The following is a 24,935-nucleotide window of genomic DNA, read 5'->3' as shown; positions in this document are numbered from 1 at the left end:
ATTTAAGGATTCAGTATACATTCTGGTTTTGTTAGAGGCAATTTCTGAAATACCTGAAAGTTTTTGAAATGATGTCTAAGCTATAATTCTCACATGAAAATGACAATAAATCTATAAATTTTCTGATCTCTGATTATAAAGGCAGTGACAAATAAAACATTCAGTACATAAACACTTTAAAGCTATTTATTAACTATTTCCCTCTATTTGGTATTGTCATCATCACTGTTTGAACTATCAGTGTCATCATAAATAGAAGTGTTTCTTATTGAAGATACCATCACATCTATAATGCCTTTTTTGGGGTTTTCTTCCAAATCAGTCTGTATTGCTCCAACTTCTGCTAACTTCCATTCAAGTTCTGCAATAATAACCCATCATTAAATTAGATTAAAATCTTAGAAAAATGAAAAGAAGAATTTCTCATCTATATGAAAAGAGTTGATTCTAATAAAATTAATGTGAAAAGGGTATATTTTTTGTTTATATATATATATATATATATATATATACATATATATATCTTAATTAAAAACGAATTGATACACCATAAATTCTTATTTTGACACTCACCAAAATAGTCACCTGGAAAACCCATTTTTTGTGACAAAGTACAGAAGGCTTGGTCACATTTTTGAGAACTAGAGAGAAATGCTATTAGAAGAGGTATTTTTAGAACTGGATGACAATGAAAGCACTACAATATCAAAATATGCACTGGATAGAGCAAAATTATACTTAAAGGGAGAAATTTTGGTTAAAATTTTTATTTTACAATGATGGAAAATAAGTTGTTCGAAAGTTCAAATCAAAAAGCTAGGAAAAGAACAATAAAGTAAACCCAAGAAAATCAGAAAGAGGGATATACAGCAAGAAAACACTCCACAAAAGTAGGAAAACAAAGTAGAGGTGACTAACAAAATAAAAAGCTGGTGGCTTGAAAAGACTAATAGACACACCTCACACAAAAATGGTGATAAGGAGGGAAAAAACAAATAATATCAAGAATTGACATGGGACATAACCAAAGTAAAGATTTTAAAGCTTTGAGACTACTTATGAAAAAACTAATGCCAATACATTTGAAAACTTTAATGAGAAAATTTCAACAAAAATATGAAATACCAAAATATATCCAAGAGAAAAACTGAAATGAATTGACTTGATAACCACAAACACCCTCATTCCTACAAATTCATCATTTTGTCAATTTTATTCCTAAGTACTGAGTAGATGAACAGAATATGAGGAAAATTACAAAATACACTTTTAAGGAAAATTACAAAATATATTACATTACAATATATAATATGTATATATTATATTTGTGAGGAAAATTATAAAAGACCAAAATAAGTGACAAGAGATATCTCATTCGTGGATAGGAATATCCACTGTTATTAGGATATGAAGTCTCCAACAAATAATAAATAATCAACAGGATTTTTCACAGAACTTGACTGATTCGAACATTTATATGAAATTTTAAAAAAGACTTGCCCTACTAGAGACAACTAGATTGTTATAAAGCTATAGTTATAAAGCTAAGACCATGCTATATTGATTCAGACATAAGCAAATAGTAGAAACGTCAGAAAAAAAACGTAAGTATTTTTGAACCATAAAAAATAATATAGGAAACATTTAAAATCAGTGGGGAAAATACCTCACACACATTAAAATGGCTACAATAAAAACAAACAAACAAACAAACCAGAAAATAGCAAGTGTTGGTAAGAATGTGGGACATTGGAATTCTTGTACACTGTTGGTGGGAGTATAAAATGGTGCAGCTAGTATGGAAAACAGTATGCTGTTGCTCAAAAAATTATAACAGAATTACCATATGACTCAGGATTTCTACTTCCAAGTATATACCCAAAAGAATTGAAAACAGGGACTAAAATTGATTATTTGTACATCATGTTCATAGCAGCATCATTCTTAATAACCAAAAGATAAAAGCAACCCAAGTGTCCATTAACAGATAAATGGGTAAGCAATATATGGTATAAAAATACAATGGAGTACTATGCAGCCTTAAAAAGGAAGGAAATTCTGATACATTCTACAACATGGATGAACATTGAGGACATTATGCTATGTGAAATAAGTTAGTCACAAAAGGACAAATACTGTATTGTTTAATTGGTATAGAGTTTCAGTTATGCAAGATGAAAAGTGTTCTAGAGATGGATAATGGTGGTGGTAGCACAATCATGTGAATGTATACAATGCCACTGAATTCTATACTTGAAAATGGTTATATGACTTATTTATTTGCAAAATAAAGTCCTGGATTTGTAATGTATATCATGGTAACTGTAGTTAATAATACTGCATTATTTATTTTAAAATGTTTAAGATGGTAAATTTCATATTATGTATATTTTATGACAATTTAAAAATATTTTTATTGATTTCAGAGAGGAAGGGAGAGGGAGAAAGAGACAGAAACATCAATGATGAGAGAGAATCATTGATTGAATGCCTCCTGCATGCTCCCTACTGAGGATCAAGCCTGCAACCCAGACATGTGCCCTTGACTGGAATTGAACCAGGGACCCTTCAGTCAGCAGGCTGACACTCTATCCACTGAGTCAAACCAGCCAGGGCTGAAAATGTTTTTAATATACTAGTAAAAAAGCCTGGACAAGATAACACATTATTCATGATAGTGATTGCCTCTAGGGAGGAAATGGTACTAAGAATGGAAATATAGGTAACCTCAACTATATCTGTAAATTTTATTTCAGCAATTTAACAAAATAGCTGAAGCAAACAAGAACAAATGTTCACATTTGTTATTTTTGGTAATTACATGAATGACTGTTGTATTATTGTTTTTCCTGGTATTTTTTAAAAAATTAAATAAAGGAATGAGGTCCAAGCTGAAAAAAACAGGGTGATAAAACAAAGAGGGCCCTAGAGACTAGGAGAAGGAAAGGGGGTAATTCTGGAACAATTAAAGTATTAGAGGCCTTAGTAAGGCCAAAAACAGTTTTAAGGGAACTAAAGAGTGGATAAACTAGCTGTTAAAAACACCTATTCACAATGGCTTTAACACAATGGTAAGAGAAAAAAGATTGGTATAATATGAAATTAATGCAGTTCCAAGTAATGACTTGATGAAGGATATGGCCTCAGGACTAAGTCAGGAAGTAAAAATCAACAAAGAAGGTAGAAATATCAAGGCCTGTGTTATGTACTATGAAAAAGAAAATAATAGGATATATGGCCCTTGTACTTATTAGGGAGACAAAATTCAAAGGGAATTAATTAACCAACAAAATCAGATAGCATATGGATAAGTGAAAAGTAAGTTGTATACAAGAGAATATATGCTATAGAAATTCAACAGAGAACAGGAAGACAGATTATGAATTGGTCCAAAATCATATCATGGGATAAATGGAAAACTAGGAGACCCATGAGAGAATAGGATTTGGAAGCAAGAATAAAGAAGAGGAGGTAATTTGGGGCACAGGGAAAGAGTATGAAACAAAGTATAAAGGAACAAATGAGTGTGTCTGGGGTAGTGGCTGACGACCAGCCTGGCTGCGCAGAAACTAGAAAGCATTGAGAAATACAGTTAGGTAAGTGGGCTGAAATTCTCAGGCAGAAGATTCCGAATTTTTAACTTATTTGAGACAAGGAACCAATAAGGACTTAAGGAACTGGGTGTTATGCTAAGAGCATTGTAGGAAATTAATCTGGGGGAATACAAGCAAAGACTGGAAGAAAAAGAAAGCAATCTTATGTTTTATGGAAATAAACTTTCATGATATTTGTTCATTTAGTGAAGTTTCATCTCTTTTTTTTTCCAAACAAATTTTTAAAATAATATAATTACCTTCTAGCTTGAGATTTATTCCTCCACATTCTATAATTCCAATGAATTTGCCTTCTATCTGACCGTTTTTATAAACAAAAATTGTTGGTAAACAATTATCATGGTAGTGTTGAATACAGCTATTCACGATGGCTTTAACAAATTTAGTTTCTGGAAACTTTCTTGCTAGAAGACTAAGATGCTGATTAACCAACAAACACATTGGTATGCTAAAAAGAGAAACAGTACATACAATATCTTTAAAAAACAAACTACTCATCTCAGTCTAATAAAATAAATGAAACATCTCCATAACAACAATATATCTTTAGATATTCTTTTAATAAGTCCATATCAGTTTTGTCCTCTATTGTTACCTGATTTTCATTACAAACACCATTATAGCCTGGGAATAAAGCTAGCTACCATGGGAATTTGATGCCTAACTAAAGCTAACCACATCTGACTTAGCATCAGTTTAATCAAGCTAGTTCCCACTTTGTAAGACACTAGAGGCCCAGTGCACGGATTCATGCACCGGTGGGGTCCCTCAGCCTGGCCTGTGCCCTCTCACAATCGGGGACACCTCAGGGGATGTTGGACTGCCAGTTTTGGCCTGATCCCTGCAGGGATGTAGTAGTGTGTGAAGCAGCAGGTGGCTGGGGAGGAGCCCCAGCCCAGACCAGGTGCCGTGCTGCTGGCCCCACTGCGCCTGCCGCCACCACTTGCTCAGTAGTGCTGCCGTGGAGGCGGGACAGGCTCGTGTCACTGCAGCTGCGCGTGCCAGCTGTGAGCCTGGCATCTGGCACCTGTTAGTCAGCTGTGCTCCCGCTGTGGGAGCACACTGACCACCAGGGGGCAGCTCCTGCATTGAGTGTCTGCCCCCTGGTGGTCAGTGTGCGTCATAGTGACCGGTCGACCTGTTGTTCGGTTGCTTAGCCTTTTTTATATATATAGATAAGAGAGAGAGAAAAAATGACACTTCTAGGGAACCCATGGCAGTTCAAAGTTGAAACAAAGGAATTCCAACTCTTATCACCATCACAGGTTTATTTTCACATGAGATTATCAAATCCAAAATTCCTTATCTCCAACTTCCTTGTTTTTCTTGACTCAAACATCACCCACACTTTTGACATCCCACTCCATGCCACATTCTGTCCTCCTTAATCCAGAACAATATTTAAAATTGATTGGAAGTGTAACCAAATCCTGTGATTTTTCCTGCTTTATCACTTATCTCCCATTATCTCCATTTATCCCTTTTCTCCCAGTCTATCATTCACTCACAGTTTTATTAAAATGTTTCAAAGCTAGTCCTCTATTCATCCCATACTTCTTGCATTTCCTATGGAACTTTTCTCTGTTATTCTGCTCCCCTCCTCTCCTGTTTTCTCAATCTTTCCTTCTCCACTTGACATAAACACATTCAAATCAGTAAATTTTAAAAAATTCCCTTACAACTCTCTGTCCCCTTCTAATAATTACTTTCTCTCCTTCTGCTCACAGCCCAGATGAAAAAGAAAATAAAAATCTGTACTGTTCACCTCCATTCTTGAAAGGCCCTCTTATTTTGGCTCCTGTGAAAATACTTTCTATTGATTTCCTTTTTACTTCTTTGACTACCTTCTCCTATCTATGCCTCAAACATACATGTTCCTTGGGACTGTGTTCTGAACCTTCTTATCAGTTAAGACACATTCTCTGGGCAATCTTATCCAATTTAACATAAACAGTTATTGAACTTCATTTCCCCTCCTCTCTTAACAACTAAAACAAAAATCTACTATTTTCTTTTAATAAACCTAAATTTGCTAGAAGTGTAGCTTTCCTTTTTGTCTTTGTACTCATTTCCCCATCATTCATATGGAGTATATTTGAAATAGTGTATGAGAACAAAAAGATTAGTGTGAACTGTGTTAATCAGGGAAAGCTCCTTTGAACAGACAAAATTAGTTTTTCCTCTTGGACTGCCTTTGTATATCTTTTCAAAAAATATATTTTTAAAAAATATTCAATGTTTAATTGGCCTCTTTCATGATACCATAGAAGCATCTTATTTCCCTTTAGTATTTTCAACTCCTAAAACCTGTCACACTCATAGTCTAAGCTCACTTACTGAGTGACTCATGCCAGGGCATGCTGTATGCTCCAGGCAGATGAAGATTCTTCTAGACTTTTGTGTGCTTTTCCTGTTTGTGGGACAAGAAAAATCATTGTAGTTCTTGTGAAAATCAAATGCATGCTTTAGGAAACTTGATAAAAGTTACTAAGAAAAAAATGATGGTTAGATGTGGGCCAGACAAATGTAAAAGATCAGAGAAAAATACAGATTTCTGCAAATTGCTTTGCATGCATTTGAGTTCTTGCTCCCTTTAAACAAACCCTGATAATGGAAATCAATGAAAATGCACTAAGTTCTAATCAACATCTGGGAGAGGAATTTTATATATTATTCTCAATATATTTTTACTAAACTTGTTTCACAAATTTCAACAAAGTGGGTACAGAAAAAAATGTATGTCAACATTATAAAGGCAATATATGACAGGCCCACAGCTAACATCCTACTCAATGGTGAAAAGCTGAAAGCCTCTCCTATAAGATCAGGAATAAGACAAGGATGCCCACTCTCACCACTTTTAATCAACAGAGTATTAGAAGTCCTAACCAGAGCAACTAGGCAAGAAAAAGAAATAGAACGCAACCAAAATGGAAAGAAAGAAATAGAAATGTCACTACTTGCAGGTGATACGATATTATATGTAGAAAACCCAAAAGACTCCACCAAAAAACTATTAGAACCAAAAAAGAAATTCAGTAAAGTTGAAGGATACAACATCAATATATAAAATATGTTGCATTTCTATACACTAACAAACTATCAGAAAGATAAAGAAAACAATCCCTTATACAATTGCGTAAAAAAATACCTAGAAATAAGTTTAAACAATGAGGAGAAAAAACTATATACTGAAAACTACATTAATGAAGGAAATTGAAGAAAAAAAGCAAATAAATAGAAAGATATTCCATGCTAGTGGATTGGAAAAATCAATTTTGTTAAAATGTCCATGCTACCCAAAGCAATATACAGATTCAGTGCAATCCCAATCAAAATTCCAATGACATTTTTCAAAGAAATAGAACAAATAATCCTAAAATTTGTATAGAACCACAAAAAATATCTGAATAGCCAAAGCAATCTTGAGAAAGAACAAAGCAAGAGGCATCACACTCCCTGATTTAAAACTATACCACAGAGCTATAGTAATTAAAATAATGTGGTATTGGCATAAAAACAGACACAGTGGAACAGAATAGAGAACCCAGAATTAAACCCATACATATATGGTCTATTATTTTATGACAAAAGAGCCAGCCAAGAATATACAATGGGGAAAGGACAATCTGTTCAATAAAAAGTGCTGGGAAAACTGGACAGCCATATGCAAAAGAATGACATTTGACCACTATCTTACACCTTAGACAAAAATTAACTCAAAATGGATTAAAGACTTGAACACAGGACCTGAAACCATAGAACTCCTAGAGTAAAACATAGGCAGTAAGCTCTTTGACATAGGTCCTGGCAATTATTTTTTTTAACCTGAAACCAGAAGCAAAAGCAACAAAAACACAAATAAATAAAGGGGACTACATTCTACTAAAAAGCAAAGCAAAAGGACCATCAATAAAATGAAAAGTCAATCAACTGAATAGGAGAAAATATTTGCAATTCATATATCTGATAAGGGGCTAATATCCAAAATATAGGGAAAAAAACCTCATACAATTCAATAGCAAAAAACAACAACAATCAAATAAAAAATGGGTCAAAGATCTAAATAGATATTTTCCCAAAGAAGACATACAGATGGCCAACAAGCACATGAAAAGATGTTCAACATCGTTATTTATCAGGGAAATGCAAATCAAAACAACAATGAGTAATCACTTCACACCTGTTAGACTGTTATAAAAAAGACAAGAAATAACAAGTGTTGGCAAGGATGTGGAGAAAAGGAAACCATGTTGGTGGGAATGTAATTTGATGCAGTCACTATGGAAAACAGTACGGAGGTTCTTCATAAGTTAGAAATAGAATTACCATATGATTCAGCAATTCCACTTTTGGGTTTTTAACTAGAGAAAATGAAAACACTAGTTTAAAAAAATGTTCCCCTATATTCATTGCAGTATTATTTACAACTAGAGGCCCGGTGCATGAAATTCGTGCACGGGGGTGGGGTATCCCTCAGCCCAGCCTGCACCCTCTCCAATCTGGGACCCCTTGAGGGATGTCCGACTGCCCACCGGGATCGGGCCTGAACGGGCAGTTGGACATCCCTCTCACAATCCAGGACTGCTGGCTCCCAACTGCTCGCCTGCCTGCCTTCCTGATTGCCTCTAACCACTTCTGCCTGCCAGCCTGATCACCCCCTAACCACTCCCATGCCAGCCTGATTGATGCCTAACTGCTCCCCTGCCAGCCTGTTTGCCCCTAACTGCCCTACCCTGCAGGCCTGGTCACCCCTATCTGCCCTCCCCTGCAGGCCTGCCCCCCCCCCCCCCAACTGCTCTCCCCTGCAGGCCTGGGTCCCTCCCAACTGCCTTTCCCTGCAGACCTGGTCGCCCCCAACTTCCCTCCTCTGCTGGCCAGGTCACCCCTAACTGCCCTCCCCTGCAGGCTTGATCGCCCCCAACTGCCCTCCCTTGCAGGCCTGGTCCCTCCCAACTGCCCTCCCCTGATGGCCATCTTGTGGTGGCCATCTTGTGTCCACATGGGGGCAGGATCTTTGACCACATGGGGGCAGCCATCTTGTGTGTTGGAGTGATGGTCAATCTGCATATTACTCTTTTATTAGATAGGATAGAGGCCTGGTGCATGGGTGGGGGCCAGCTGGTTTTCCCTGAAGGGTGTCCCGGATCAGGGTGGGGGTTCCCTTGGGGTGTGAGGAAACCTGGGCGAGGGGCCTATGGTGGTTTGCAGGCCGGCCATGACCCTGGCAACCCAAGCGGAGGCCCTGGTATCTGGGGTTTATTTATCTTCTACAATTGAAACTTTGTAGCCTAGAGCGGAGCCAAGCCTTCTGCTTGCTCCGTGGCAGCAGCCATTTTTTTTTTGGATTTATGTATCTTCTATAATTGAAACTTATAGCCTTAAGTGGAGGCCTGGGCTGGCCAGGGTGTGTAGAAAGCTTGACTTCCTCCATCGCCGTGGGAAACCCTAGCCTCCTGCTCTTTCCAGCTCCGTGGCTGCCGCCATTTCTGTTTGGATTTATGTATCTTCTATCATTGAAACTTTGTAGCCTTGAGTGGAGGCCTAGGCCGGCAAGGGCAGGTGGAAAGCTTGGCTTCCTCCATTGCCGGGGAAACCCAAGCCTCCCTCCTGCTCTCTGTGGCTGTAGCCATCTTGGTTGGGTTTATTTGCATATTCGCTCCTTATTGGCTTGTGGGCGTGACTTGTGGGCGTGGCTTGTGGTTGTAGCAGAGTGATGGTTAATTTGCATATTACTCTTTTATTATATAGTATAGTGAAGATACAGAAACAACCTAAGTGTCCATCAGTTCATGAATAGATAAAGAAACTGTGGTTTATACAGTATATATGCAATGTAATACTATTCAGCCATAAAAAAGGAATGAAATATTTCCATTTGCAACAACATGGACAAACCTTGAGGGCTTTATGCTATATGAAAGACAGACAAGTACCTTAAGATCTCTCTTAAATGTGGAATCTAAAAACAAAACAACAAAAAGCAGCTCACAGATACAAAAAACAGATAGGTAGATGCCAGAATGGAGGATGGAGGTTGGGAGAAATGGGTGGAGGTCAAAAGGTTAAAAAATAGGTCAAAGCAGAGAATTACACACACAAAAAAAATCTTTATCTTCATCTGACATATACAAACATACATTCATTTACTAATCTTTATACTGGCCCATGGGCTGCTCATTGGAGTCCTCCTTAGCTTTTCTCATCTAAACTATACCATAATGCATTGTCTACTGTATTTTCTTAAGTCTTGCACCCAGGCCAAAAATCTCCCTTTCTTCTACAACATCTAATGTTGATTAGATTGATTCTACCTCCTTATCTCATACCTGGCCTCTCCTCTCTTTCTCCACTGCCTTACTCCTTTTCTTTCTTATCTGAGCTATGTCAGATTGCCCTGAATGGTCTGTTTTCAGGCTTGGTTCTCCAAATTCATCCTTGACCCTGCTGACAAAGGGAGCTCAGTATGAAAATCTCATTGTGTAACAACTGCCCTTCGCTCAAGCTTAAAATCCTTCAACAGCTCTCACTACCTTCATGATAAAGTCTGGGCTCCTCAGTGTAGCTTTCAAGGTTCTCCATGTTCTGGATTCTGCCTATCTCTCCAGCATTATTCTCTGCCCGCTATTGTATTACTTAAAGCACTCCAAAGCAACATGATGTCTCTTCTGTATGTGCCTTTGTTCAAGCTGTACATTCCACCTAAAATACCCAATTCAGCCTGTCTACTTCCTCACTCGGTAAACTTGGGGGATCTTTTCTCATTTGTGGAGGACAGCACCAGGGTAGAACTTAACTACCCCCTCTTCAGTGCCCTCACTCTACTCTACAGAATTTAACCAAAGCACACAAAAGACTTTATTACTACATTTAACTGTCTCTTCTCTAGTGTACTGAAATTTCTTTAATGGCAGAGATAGATGTCTTATATACACACCTTTGCATCTCCAACACCTACAAAATCTTCAGAAATACCCTTAAAATAATTGATGTTATATATCAATTTATGGAGCAAGAAGCTAACAAGTTAAATGACTATATGTTTCATTTATACTTCAGAATTCTTTTGATGATTATAACCTGCTACAAATGTAGAGAATGCTTTATTTTAGTGAGTGGCCTACTAAAAGTAACATTAGAAATGCATGTACTGCCTAACTTAAATATTAATTTTCCAAACAAAACAATGCCATAAATTGACTTTATAAGTTTCAGTTTTCCTCAAATAGGTGAACTTAATCCACTAATATCAAATTTAGATTATTTTTCTCATTACTATCAGAATGAGAGCTGAGTCAGTGGTATAATAAACACTTATGAAGTGAGTGGTGTGAATGGCAGAAGGCAGGTGGGCACTAGTGGTGGCAGCGAGGAGTATGGAATTAAGAGAGTATGGCATAACAGACTGTGGTGCAAGGAGAAAGTAGCTCCTTGAAGACAGTTATGACAGCAAGTGGTAGGGGAACAAATGTGGATTTGGGGTTTGGGGGCCAGAATTAAACTCCATGAGAATTATAAAATATTAAGGAGACCTCTAACATCAGAAAACAAGAGCATAGCTATGGTATGCGAGATTCAAAATATACAATTAGGTATAAGAATAATATAGAAGTCCCTCTTCCTACCCCGCCAAAATCAGAATTTGGGCACAGATGTAAGATTTAATAAAATCAGTAGCAAAGCTAATTTTAAGCTGAGCCACTAGGATCACAGGCCCAGGGTTAGTTAGATCCCTCTAAGGTACTCTATGTAGGCTGAGTCTTCACTTGGATAAAGAATGGGCCCAGTTCTAGAAATTTAGAGGCAAAAAATTAAAATCATAAAACTTAGGAACCTAGTTAAAAAACAAACTCTTACCCTCCTATAGTTACAAAAGGCAGCTAGAAATACAAACTTAATAGTTATACTTCATTTTATAATATTAAATTATAACTATTATAAAGAATATTATGCCCTAGCTGGTTTGGCTTAGTGCATAAAGCATCGGCCTGTGGACTGAAGGGTCCCAGGCTCGATTCCATTCAAAGGCACATTCCCCAGGTTGTGGGCTCAATCCCCAGGTGGGGGCCTGCAGGAGGCAGCTGATGAATGATTCTCTCTCATCATTGATGTTTCTATCTCTATCTCCCTCTCTCTTCCTCTCTGAAATCAATAAAAATATATTTTTAAAAGAATATTATATTATATAAGTAAATATTATAACTAGACTTTATAAAGAATATTTGTAACACAGATAAATCTTTTCCATTTTACAAATTTGATTATAGATTAACTAGGGGCCTGGTGCACAAAATTTGTGCACTCGGTGTGGGGGCGGGGGGGGAGTCCCTCAGCCCAGCCTGTGCCCTCTCGCAGTCTGGGAGGGAGCGGGTCTAAGCCAGCAGTTGGACATCCTTAGCACTGCCAAGGTAGTGGGAGAGGCTCCCACCATCACCGATGCGCTCGCCAGCCATGAGCCTAGCTTCCGGCTGAGAGACACTCCCCCTGTGGGAGTGCACTGACCACCAGGGGGCAGCTCCTGCATTGCACATCTGTCCCCTGGTGGTCAGTGCATGTCATAGCGACTGGTTGAGTGGCCTTAGCATATCATTAGCATATTACGCTTTTATTGGTTGAACAGACAACCGGATGACTGGGCACTTAGCATATTAGGCTTTTATTATATAGGATTTTCTTATGTTTTATACTGACACATGAATGCATTTTCTTAATGTCAAGAAAACTAATATTTTATGTAACTTTATTAGATTGCCCAAAAGAACCTTCTGAGCTCACAAATATTTAAAATATAAAAATGGATCCTTACACTTTAAGTCCATCAAAGCACATGGCAGTTTGAAAAACTTGACACTAAAACTCATTCAACCTCTTCTATGAGTTTTTGAAAATTATTGGTCAAAACCAGTAATTTATCTAGAAATAACCATTAAAATAATTTTATACCAGGGTATGGTAATTCAGAACCAACATCTATTCTGCTTATCATAATGGGTCTCAGGAGAAACATTCAATGTACCAGTTCAGTATATAACACTTATGACACACAAATCTTAGTTCTGTAAATGTTGTTATTTCATATACTTATTTGTGAAGAACCCACATCAACAAATCTCCAAATTGGGTTAGCCAGATAAGTGGAACAGGATAAATGGGAAATGATTATTTTAAAACTATTAAAAAATTATTTACCAAGCATTTTAGTTACAGTAAAATTATGTCTTCTTTATGGGGTATGATTCCTATCAAAAATCGTCTGAGGAACTGGTGAGCTGGTAAACAGCAGGGCTCTAATTTGCTCTGTATAAAATTTCTCTGAGGACCTGAAGAAAGAAGATGTTTTTTATTCAGAGAATGAAATAAGGACAACAAGGGCTACTGCCACGGCCTCCGTTCCTGGATCGGGTTAGAGCCCAAGCAGAGGGCTTGGGACCTAATATTAGAGGTGCTGTTTCTATGAGAGATTTGTGAAGCTGGGAGGTTGTAGCTCCTCTTTGGCACAGACTTGGGGAAAGTCCACTCTTCCCAATTATCATTATACCAGGCTGATGAGACAGGGGGCCATATGGATTATACTTAGTACAACTAGGTACTCTAAAATTAACTGGGGGGAACCGGGACATGCAAGGAAATTATTCTGTTAAAAGAGACAAGAGATATGATATATTCAAATGCACTGCCTGAGCCTTGATTGGATTCAATTAAAAATATATGTATTTATAAAAGACATTTTGAAATCAGTTGGGAGAATTTGAGTAAGGGCTGGGTATTAGACGCTATTAGAAATTATTGTTAATTTTGCTAGGTGAGAAAATGGAATTGTGGTTATACAGAAAAATACCCTTATGTTTTGAAAATGCATGCTAAAATACTTAAAAGTGTCATGGTGTGTGTAACTTACTTTTAAATCATTCTGTAAATACACAAAAATCATATAAATATGGCAAAATGTTAACTGTTGAATCTACCTGGCCAGTATTTAGGGAGCTTATTTTACCCTTAAATCTATTCTATATGTTTGAAAATTTCCATAAGTTTTATTTAAATTAACTGCTAAAGAATGCTTATTTTTTTCTAAAAAGTATGACAAGTTCACCTAATTTAATCCCTACAGCTAATGACTCTATACATATATGTATGTGTATATACATGTATGTCCTTTTGTGAGTAGTCTTTGTTATATGCTTTATAAACCCTTAAAACCAGTGATATGTATCTTAAAACATTAATATATTAGTATTTTACAAAAAAGGTAATTACCTTGACCTGTATAGATGAATTATAACCCATACATCTTTGTCTGCATTTGTGACTTCATTCACATATTGATTTCCAGAAATTTCTATTAACTCCCCAAATTTTTGTTTTTTCTTAAGAGCTTTCCATTCCTGTAACCGCTTTTCTCTAATTTAAAAAATAAAATTACATAATAAAATTGTTATTTTCTTAAGGTCATTCCCATCTATAGTAACAATTTAGGGTAATGAATGCAATGCTAGTACATATCAAACACTTTAAAAATTATAGACTAACTATTAATGGTGTTATAATGCCAATTTATCTGTTTATATGGAAATCTGTGTTGTCATTGGTATTGCAATTAAGAAGTTAGCTACTGACTTCGAAATTTATTTTTATTTAAGACTAGGTCTTAATCATAGCTATAGGGAGTTTATTTAGACACTGAACCAACAAATTCTCCTATACAGGTTAAATACTTGTATAGAATAATCATAACAATGGCTAACATTTATGGAGTGCTTATTATGTTGCCAGGCACTATTTTAAGTACATTAAATTAACTTATCCTTGCAAAAAACTGTGTAAAGTTAATGTTATTATTATCCCCATTTATGTGCTCTCAACTATCATGCTAAACTGACCTTCAGTCTAAAGCCCTTATGAATATGTATAATTACTTGTTATAAAATTTATTGCCGGTAGGGAAGTGATAAAGAAGAATGATGAGTTTGAACTCTAAGGTGAGACTAGGCTGGGTTTAAATACCAGTTCCTAGTTACTAGCACAGCCGTGAGCAAACTACGGCCCGCGGGCCGGATCCGGCCCGTTTGGCTGTTCTATCTGGCCCACGGAGCTGAAAGAGTGGAGGGTTCTCTTGCTCTCCCCTCCGCTCCTTCACCAGCAGCAGTGTTAACATGGCAACGTCGGGAAACACGGCCGCAGCTCCTTCTTCTGAGTGGGCAGATTTATATCCGCCCATTCAGTAGAAGGAACCACCTCTCAATCTTCCAGAGGCTCCTTGTAATGCCCGCGGATGCGTCCCCCGACATCACCCTGGGAATGCGTAGACACGTTATCGTGGTGATGTAGGGAGACATGCCCCTGGAGAGCACAGTATCAGAGCATTAGCTAAAAAGGAGACCAACAACACTGTTCCCACTGAAGTTGATGTTTTAAACACCAAAAACCTTTCAACCCAGTCTACATTGCCATCTACATCTACGTCCCGGGCATAATTTGGAAGTTGCACTAAAGAAAATGTTTAATTTACTGTTTACACATTTTGTTCTTTACTATTTGTTTTAGTTTTAAATTATTTTATTATATTTAAGTTTAATTTGAAAGGCTTTTGTACCTTTCCTTTGTTAGGCAATTTTATTTTGCCTTTGCCATCTTCAATATAAGGTATGTTATTGTGCTATGATTCCTCCATTTTTTGAAGTTTCAAATTATAATAATTAGTGTTTACATTCTTCTTGTTAAAATGTTTGAAATGAATAAAACTATTGAAATAAAAAAAAAAGACCGTACCCTTTTATGTAATGATGTTTACTTTGAATTTATATTAGTTCACACAAACACTCCATCCATGCTTTTGTTCAGGCCCTCCGGTCCAGTTTAAGAACCCATTGTGGCCCTCGAGTCAAAAAGTTTGCCCACCCCTGTACTAGCAGCATGAATTTGGGCAAGTTATTTGATTTCTCTAAGCTTCTGTAATGAGAATAATACTAATACCTACTTGCATGGGGTTGTTGGGAACTGAATGAAATAATACAGGTAAATGTCTTAGGATGGTGCCTAGCACACAGTGAGCATTCCATGTTACCTAGTTATTCATCCACAGGGAGCCTTAAAGCTTTCTTAATCAAGTCTCAAAATTTACATACTCTGATTCAGTTGTTGAATGCTTGGATTCATGAAGCAGATCTAAATGTTTTCTGATGCATGTGCAAATGTCTTAAAAGTTACCGATTCTATATCCCTAAGTTATCTTGGGAATACTTTCTTCCCTGTGTATTAACTGTATTTTCTTGTTTTCTGTATTCTTGCCTTGCTGATCCTGGACAAGTCTGATCCTCCCAGGTCTAGCTAATTCCGAAAGACAGCAACCTCCTGCTGGAGAGCAAATTCCTCAAATGCAAACCAACCAGTCCAGAGCCCAATCTCTCAATCACCTCTTTAATTAAACTGAGCCACTACCTCTCTGCCCTAATTATCCCTGGGCCAGATACCAGACAACCAGAGACAGCACTGTAGCCCACAGCCTGCCAACATTATTCAAACCAGCCAATCCTAAATCTGCTTACCCTGCTGAGCTTGTCTTTCCCATGGAAACCACAATGAAGGCTGGTGCCCATGTTATCCCTTCACTCCTGCCTCTCAACCAACTCCAGTGCTTCCCTGTGTGGCCTTGTATTGTGGTGCATGCCCCCTGTTCTTGAGAACTCTGAGTAAAAACCTCTTTTCAATGGCAATTATCTCCTGACCTGTTGGCTTCACTCTACATGAATAGATACAAAATCCTGGGTATATTTTAAAACACTCTGTCCTTATTTTACTAATTAGAAACATGTTAGGTGAAACCACTCTACATAACAAGTAATCCAAGCAAAATGAAGCCTAGAGGAGAATGCCAAGAATAACGACCCACATCGAGGGAGGGCCCCTCTCACAATTTTCAAACTGAAGTCCTTCCATTTCCCCTCTACTGACCCAGATATTCAGAATTTAGTTACTCCAAAGATCTTTTGGGAGCTGTTTTTTTGTTGGCACTGAGTATTTAATATCAAATTCCTCAATTTGATCTCACTGGCTTAGTATCTTTCAAAAATTTCAAGAAGTTTGTGTTCCCTACTTAATGGTGCATCAACTATCTCTCTTCCTCCTCCCCTCTTCCACCTCTCTTCCTCATTGTTCTTTGTTATTTCAATGGAATTAGGCAGGGAGAGACAGAAAGACCTGGGTTAGCTTTGCCATCAGGAAGTGATTTAGTGCTCAGTAGCCTGCATTTTACACCCAACAACACATCAGATGGGACTCAGCTGAAGAAAGTCCTAGCTATTTTAAGCAGCAAGAAGCTTAATCTGTAAAATTAAGTTATTTACAAACTCAGTGGAAAGGAGGAGGCTCTAAACTGGGCTATCAAAATGACTCCCTGAGCAACATTGCAAAATTGGTCTGCCAAGGGAACAAGTTTCTCTGCTGCAATCCAGAAACTTGGGAAATTTGGAACTACTGTTCCAATTGTGCCCTAGAATCTAATTCCTCTGGGGATCAGAAAACTGCTGTAACAACTGTTCTTTCTAGGAACCTATTTCCTTAGCAGTTACTGAGAGAAAATTACAAAAGACACATCTGACAAAGGACTGTTATCCTTACTATAAGAAAACTCAAAAATGCAACAATAAGAAAACAATCTGAAAATGAAAATGGCCCGAAGGCCTAACAGACACTTCACCAAAGAAGATATAGAGATGACAAATAAGCCTATGAAACGGTGCTCCACATCTATGTCTTAGGAAAATGCAAATAAATCAAGAAACCACTACACACCCAAGAGAATGGCCAAAATCTGGAACACTGACACCACCGAATGCCCGAGAGGATATGAAGCAGCAGGAACTCTCACTCACTGGAGGGAGGAATGCAAAATGGTACGGCTTTTGGAAGACAGCGTGCATGGGCCGCACTTTCCCATTTCTTTGTGATTCTTTTGCTGAAACTGAACATTTGATTCATATAATGTTATAACTCTGGAAATCAGATTCTCCTCCTTTCCCATGGCTTGTTTTGTTATTATTGTAAGGTGTCTCTAGCCAGGGATCAGCCTGAGATGAAACCATAACGTCTTCTGTGAGCCTTCACCTTTTCCTAGGCATTTAAATTCCCCCATATGTATGGTTGTTTTTTAATGTCCATAAAAAATAGAGGTGGCTCCCTTAAGTGCTCTGGAATCCCCCTGAGCCAATGGGGTTGACACAGTGATACTCATACTCTGTGCCTGTACCTCTGCATTCAGAAGCAGCACTCCACAATCAGAACACAAAGTCCTTATTGCCCACCCTGCTCCAGCAAGCTTTACCAGAAATAAAGGTTGCTGTCCAAACAGGAGCCTGCCAGGGAACTACAGAGTGAGAGATGGATAGCTAGTACCAACTAAGGATGAAATCAGCCACTACCCACTGCAATTTACCAGCCAAGTTTTATCCTGGAAGCTGCATGTGTCCAAATAGATTCCAGAGTTCCAAAGCCGTCACTTCAGACATTTTCAGCCAATGCAATTGTTGTCTAGGTAAAGAGATGGATTTCTGGAGTTTTCTATTCTGCCATCTTTCCTGACATTAACTTGATCAGTTTTTTGAAAGTTCCTCAAATTTTGGTTTCTGATGTATTCTTATTAGATTGAGATGATTAATTATTTAAAAGGACACCGCAGAGATGCTGTGTCATCTTCAGCACATCATATTGAGTTACTTAATGTCAACATGTATTATTGGTGATTTTAACCTTGATCATTTCCCTAAGATGGAGTCTGCCAAAACTCTACACTGTAAACTTACTATTTCCTTATAGTTACTAAATATTTGGAGGGAGAGATACTTTGAGATTATGCAAATACCATGCTTCTACTTAAAATTTCACCCACTCAGTTTTAGCATCTATCAGCAGATCTTGCCCATCAAGAATTATTGCTATGGTGATCTGATGGTGATTTTTCTATTTTCCTCATTCCATACACACTTATTAATTGGAATTCTTTAGTGAGGGAGAAGTGTTATTTCTTTTGAATTTGTTCATGTATTCAGTTAATTACTTATATCATTATGAACTAATGGATATTTATTTCATTATTTATTTTATAATCTAATATTATATCTTTTTGTTGCAACTCTGGTCATTGAGAGATCTTTTAGTTTGGCTTCTATGCCTTAAACTTTTTCTTTAGCACTTCTTTACTTGCTGGCACCATAAGATATTCAAGACTTATATTGTACTTTCGCAACTCACATCATGGAATAAAGCAGTTTTCCAAGGAACACTAGTTCAATTTTTATGAGTGCAAGGTATGCTCATTGTGACTTGACATTGCTGCTTCTAACACAATTTACTGTGTTTTTTGTTGTTGTTGTTTGTTGTTTTTTTTTAATGTTAAAACAAGCTTGCATTCCTAGGACTACTTGTCCGAAGTTCATTATTCTATTTTAAAATTTGCTAGACTTAATTTGCAAATATTTTGTTTAAATTTTTGTGCCTGCATTCATAAGTGATATCTTCCTCTGGTATAACATTTTAATAATCTCTTTGTCTGTTTTTAGTATCAAGATAAGTTGGGTAATGTATGCACCTACTCTAATTTCTGAGAGAATTAATGACTGGCAATTAATTATTAAATTATAGAAATCATTGACAGCTATCATGACAGAAGTAACATCATAGTCCTCTATTTATTGGCTGCTTATTGATATTTTCCACTTTACTCATATATCTTTTGATGAAGTCCTATGGTACATTATTGGATAGTTTTTAATTTAAGCAAAGGCAAAAGAATTTCAGGAAAAATTCTACTTTATATAAGTTAGTTTTAAAATCTTAAAAATTAGTTTTGTTATTTTTTAATCTATTCTGTAGACAAAATAGGGTTTTATCTTAGTTTCATTTTTACAATTCTTCATTCCAAAACTCATAAATTACCCCAGTGAATCACTGTACCTATATGTTTCAATAGCTCTCATATCTTCATCATCAAATTCATCTTCAGCCTCCTTCAACTGTGCAAGAGTCATCTTTTCATATGGTTTAACTAAAACAATATAAATTGTAGGCAGTTGAGTTAAATATTAATTTTACTTTATAGTCACATGTCTAGAAAAAAGATATATTAGATAAATTAAGATCAAGAGTATCTTTAATGTTGCAGTGTTTGAAATATATAAAGCTATTTTGTGGTTGACTGCTTTAGTTTTGTTTAAGCATTTTTACTCCCTCAGAGTCACAGAACTACCAGGCTACCTTTAAAAGTAGATGTAAAAATAAATTAGACCTCAGAAATTTAGATTTTCCCATGTTCCAGGAAATCTTGACAAATAATATATACTATATAGAATGATCAAAATATAAGGTAATCACAAGGTAAAAAAAAAAATGTGGAGAGAAAAAAAAAGCTCACTAGGTTAGATACTAGGACATTTCAGCTCTGTTAATAAACTAGCATGTGAATTTTTAACACGTGAATTAGGAATTTTAGGTATCAGCAAAAGTATGGTGGGACATATTAAATGATTTCTAATGTCCTCTCTCCCTTGAAGTTCACGAAATACACTATCACTAACGTAACTGTATTATCCTTCACCCAGCCCCCCAAATGCACAACTATACCCATGGCTTCTTTCTGTAAACGTAAAACCACTTCTTCAACTTCATCTTTTGGCTCTTCTTTTGGAGGAAGAATGCCAAAATCTCTTAAAATTTCATTCCATTCTGTATCTTCATTTGGATCCTATGTAAAAACAGAAAATCTATTAACATAGTTGTGTATTTTATTATGTGTAAAATTAATATGTAGCATTTCCAACTATGCAATGAACTCTACAGGTAAACATATAACTAGTTTCAAAGAATAAAACAAAGCAGCCTACTTTTTCCCATTTCCTAGAACTAATGGAACTACATACTTTGATAAACAGGATACATTCTCGACCCTCAAAATTACACTGAGGTGTTTAATAAAAACAAACAAACAACAATTTAGAACACATCTGAAGTATTAATGAAGTAAACTCAAAAAGTGAAGGAATATTCTCTGGTGAATATAGCGCCATGAACAATTCACACCATGAACAAATACTGTTTTGTTTCTATTTCTACATACACATTCAAGACCTTCAGGTGAACTCGCTTCTCTTTTCAGCTATGCAGTTTCTTAGGACCCATATTCCCTGGTTAAATCTTAGAAGAGGCCAGGAATCTTTTTATAGTTCCATTTGTGTCTAATCACAATTTCTTTCTATGAAAGTTAGCCTTTTTTTCTTTATTATTTAGGATTTGATTTTTTTCCTGCTTTTCCAGAAGTTGTCAATCATATATTAACTATTGTTTCTCTAGTATGCCATCCTTTTTTTTTTTTTCTGATATTTCCAAAAGAAGGGAGTGAATACTGTAGCAAACAAAGTATAAGATCACCTGAATGAGTCCCACCTTCTGCTATTCACATCCCTGAGTAATCTCCTCTCCAACATGATGGGTGGGAACTGTGCCATGCTGTTAACCAATAGAATATGGCAAAAGTGAAGGAATGTCATTTCTGTGATTGAATTCCAGAGACTGTAACTTTTATCTTGCCAGCACTCTCTATCCACTTGCTGGCTTTGATGAAGCAATTTGCCATTGCTGAACACTACTGTAGATTTTATAAACATTGTCCTACAAGCCCACCCCTCCTTCCTTCCAACAGGGTCAGAAATAGGACATGGAAGCTGCCAGTGCTGCTCCGTGAACAGGGATGTGGGCTGGACTGATTGGAAATATTTAAGAGAAACTGGCTGGCTAAGGTTTAGATTACTGTCAGGAGTATATGGTGCTTTGAGGAATAGTAACAATAAGACATCAAAGAGCATAAGGGATTGCCCTGGCAATGTGGTTTTGGCTATGCATGTTGGAGGAGAAGTCAGATTAATGAAGTTTGGGGTATTTATTTTTTTAAAAGAGGGTATTTAACATGGAAAGGGTGTAGAACTGAGGACTCAATAGTTTGACTTTGGAAATTTGTTTTTGGTTCCACTGACCCTAGCTGGCAAAAAAGGGCTCTCTCTAGCATTGAATTGATGGAAGAAATGAAACTCATGCTTTGCACCAGTACAATCTGAAAATATTTCCAAAGTATAGGAACAGGCTGGCTCCACACCACCACAGAAAGCTTGTACTAAAGTGGCAGTGGCACCTACTACTTATAATGGTTCCTGTGGACCTGTGTCCTTGCATAGGATTTTAGTTCCTCAACAAAGAATTACAGCAGTGTACTCTGAAGACCATCAAGTAGATCTGAGAGGACTGTAGCACCCTCTGAATACGTGGTCCTAGGGAGATAGGCTCCTATATGCTGAAACAGGCCAGTAGTTGATTGGGATGTAAACTGCACACTCAAAATTGAGCTGCAGTAAGAGGAAATCTATTGCCAAGCTCCCAGATATTGTTCTCATCAGAAAAATTCCTCCTGAATCTTATCTTTCCATTTCTTACAGGAAATTCAGCTCCATTATAATCTTATGTGACCACCATCATTTATGCAGTCCAATGTTGACCCAAAAGGTCATTTTGCAGCACATGTCTATATTTGTCCTGTTACTAGCTTATTTCACTTCACATAATTTTTTCAGAGATCATCCATGTTGAAGCATGTATCAAAATTTCCTTCTGTTCTAGGGCTGAATAATATTCCATTGTGTGTTCACACCATAGCTTGTTTTTCTAGTCATCCAATGATGGACATTTGGGCTGTTTCCACTTGGCTAATGTGAATAATGCTGCTATGAACATATGCGTAAAATATTTTGAATTCCTGCTTTCAATTCTTTTGAGACTATACCTAGGAGTGGGATTGCTGGTTCATATAATAATACTATGTATAATTTTTAAAGGAATGACTGTTTTCCATAGCAGTTACACCATTTTACAATCCTACCAGCAATGCACAAGGATTCCAATTCCTCCATATTCTCATCAACACTTGTCATTTTCTGTTTTCAATAATAGTTTTTCAAATGGGTGTGGTCTCTCATTGTGGCTTTTATTTACATTTCTCTAATGATTAATGATATTGAGCATCTTTTTATGTGTATATTAGCCATTGTATATCTTCTTTGGAGAGATGTCTATTCAAGTTCTTTGTCCATTTTATATTTTATTTTTAAAAATTTAAATTAAGACTAAATATTTTAGGGCAGTTTTAGGTTCACAGCGAAATTGAGGGAAAGGTACAGAGATTTCCCGTATACTTTCTGCCCCCACAAATGCATAGTCTCCCCCGTTATCAATATCCACCACCAGAGTTTAAGCAAATTCTTCATTTAAAGCCAAAATAAAACAGAAACAATTTTTTTATTAGGACTTTATTTTTGTAGCTGTTTTAGGTTCACAGCAAAATTGAGGGGAAGGTACAAGATTTCTAATATGCATCCTGCTCCCACACATGCATAGCCTCCCCCATTAGCAACATCCTCTACCAGAATGACATATTTGTTACACCTGATGAAACTTCATTGACATATCATAATCACCCAAAGTCCATACTGTACATTATGCTTCACTCTTGATGTACATTCTATGTGTCTGGATAAAAATGCATGATGACACGTGCCAATCACTGTGATATAATAGAGTGATTTAGAGCACTAAAAAGCCCATGTGCATCACCTGTTCATCCCTCCACCTCCCAAACACTGGCAACTACTGAACTTTTTAATTGTCTCCATAGTTTTGCCATTTCCAGAATGGCTTCTTTCACTTAGTAATGTGTATTTAAGTTTCCTCCATGTCTTTTCGTGGCTTGATCATTTCTTTTTAGTGCTGAATAATATTCCATTATCTGGATGTACCAGTTTGTTTACCCATTCACTTACCGAAGGATATATTAGTTGCTGCCAACTTTTGACAACGATGATGTAAAGCTGCTATAAACACCTGTGTGCAGGTTTTGTGTGGACAGTAAGTTTTCAACTCCTTTGAGTAAATACCAAGGAATGTGATTGTTAGATCAAATGGTAAGAACATGTTAAGTCTTGTAAGAAACGTCCAAGCTGTCTTCCAAAGGCTGCGCCATTTTGCATTCCTACCAGCAATGAATGAGAGTGAGTTCCTGATGCTTCCATATTCTCGTTAGCACGTGGTAATGTCAATGTTCCATGTTTTGGCCATTCTAATAGGTGTAGTGGTCTCTTGTTTGAATTTGCATTTTCCTGATGACATAGATGTGAAGCATCTTTTTATATGCTTATTTTTAATTGGTTTATCTTTTTGGTGTTGAATATTAGGAGTTCTTTATATATTCTGGATATTAATTTTTATCAAATATGTATTTTGAAAACATTTTCTCCCACTCTGTGGTTTGCATTTTCATTATATCAATAGTATTTTTTGGTGCATAAAAGTCTAAATTTTGATGAAATCTAATTTAACTTTTTATTTTATTGCCTGTGTTTTTGCTGTCATATTAAAGAAATCATTGCCAATCTAATATAGCAATTTCCCCCTATATTTTCTTCTAAGTGTCTTATAGTTTTAGTTCTCACTTCTAGGTCTTTGATCCTTTTTCAGTTAATATTTGCTTATACTGTGAGTTAGCAGTCTAACTTTATCCTTCTGCATGTGAATATTGGTTTCCCAACACCATTTGTCCAAGAGACTATCCTTTCACTTAAATGATTTTTGCACCGTTATTGAAAATCATTTGACTATTTGTGAGGGCTTCTTTCTTTGCATTCTGTTTTATCCCATTGGTCTGTCTTTTTGCCAGTACCACACTGTGTATTTTTTTAACCACACTGTTTTGATTATTGTAACTTTGTAGTATATTTGAAATTAGAAAGTGTGCGCCTTCCACCTTTGTTCATTTTTTCAAGACTGTTTTGGCTATTTTGGGTATCTTAAGAATTCATCTGAATTTTAGGATGGGTTTTTCTAGTTTTACAAAAACTATTATTGGGATTTTGATAGAGATTACACTGGATTTGTAGATTGCTTTGGGAAGTTTTGACATCTTAACAATATTATGTCTTCCAATTTAAAAAGGTATGATGTCTTTCTAGTTATTTGTGTCTTATTTAATTTCTTTCTAGCAATGTTTTGTAGTGTTCAGTGTACAATTCTTTTGCCTCCTAGATTACATTTATTCCTAAGTATTTTATTCTTTTTGATGTGATCATACATGGAATTATTTTCTTAATTTTCTTTTGGGTTACTTACTACAGTGTCTAGAAATGTCTTTGTACATTGGATAAAATGTACTTGCTAGAAACCTATAATTAACACAAAAGGGCTATCCATTAAATTTATATGTGGTTTATGTTTAAAATATCCTAATAAATTATA

General features: G+C 36.5%; 1 protein-coding gene across 1 annotated transcript; it reads right to left on the bottom strand.

The window, feature by feature from the left end:
- Positions 1 to 203: 203 nt before the first annotated feature.
- PDCL2 (phosducin like 2) lies at positions 204 to 20,343 on the bottom strand (the record flags this gene model as incomplete). Its single annotated transcript, XM_080640277.1, has 5 exons — positions 20,229 to 20,343; positions 19,563 to 19,653; positions 13,872 to 14,015; positions 3,854 to 4,062; positions 204 to 361 (listed from the first exon to the last, which is right to left on the bottom strand). The coding sequence occupies exons 1-5, from the start codon at positions 20,230 to 20,232 to the stop codon at positions 204 to 206; spliced, it is 606 nt and encodes a 201-aa protein (XP_080496403.1). The 5' UTR covers positions 20,233 to 20,343.
- Between the last annotated feature and the right edge of the window lie 4,592 nt (positions 20,344 to 24,935).

The sequence above is a fragment of the Plecotus auritus genome, assembly GCF_963455305.1.
Source record: "Plecotus auritus genome assembly, chromosome: 1".
NCBI classification, from domain to species: domain Eukaryota; kingdom Metazoa; phylum Chordata; class Mammalia; order Chiroptera; family Vespertilionidae; genus Plecotus; species Plecotus auritus.
Note: the sequence above shows the minus strand (reverse complement) of the source record. Positions and strands in the feature narration are given on the sequence as shown.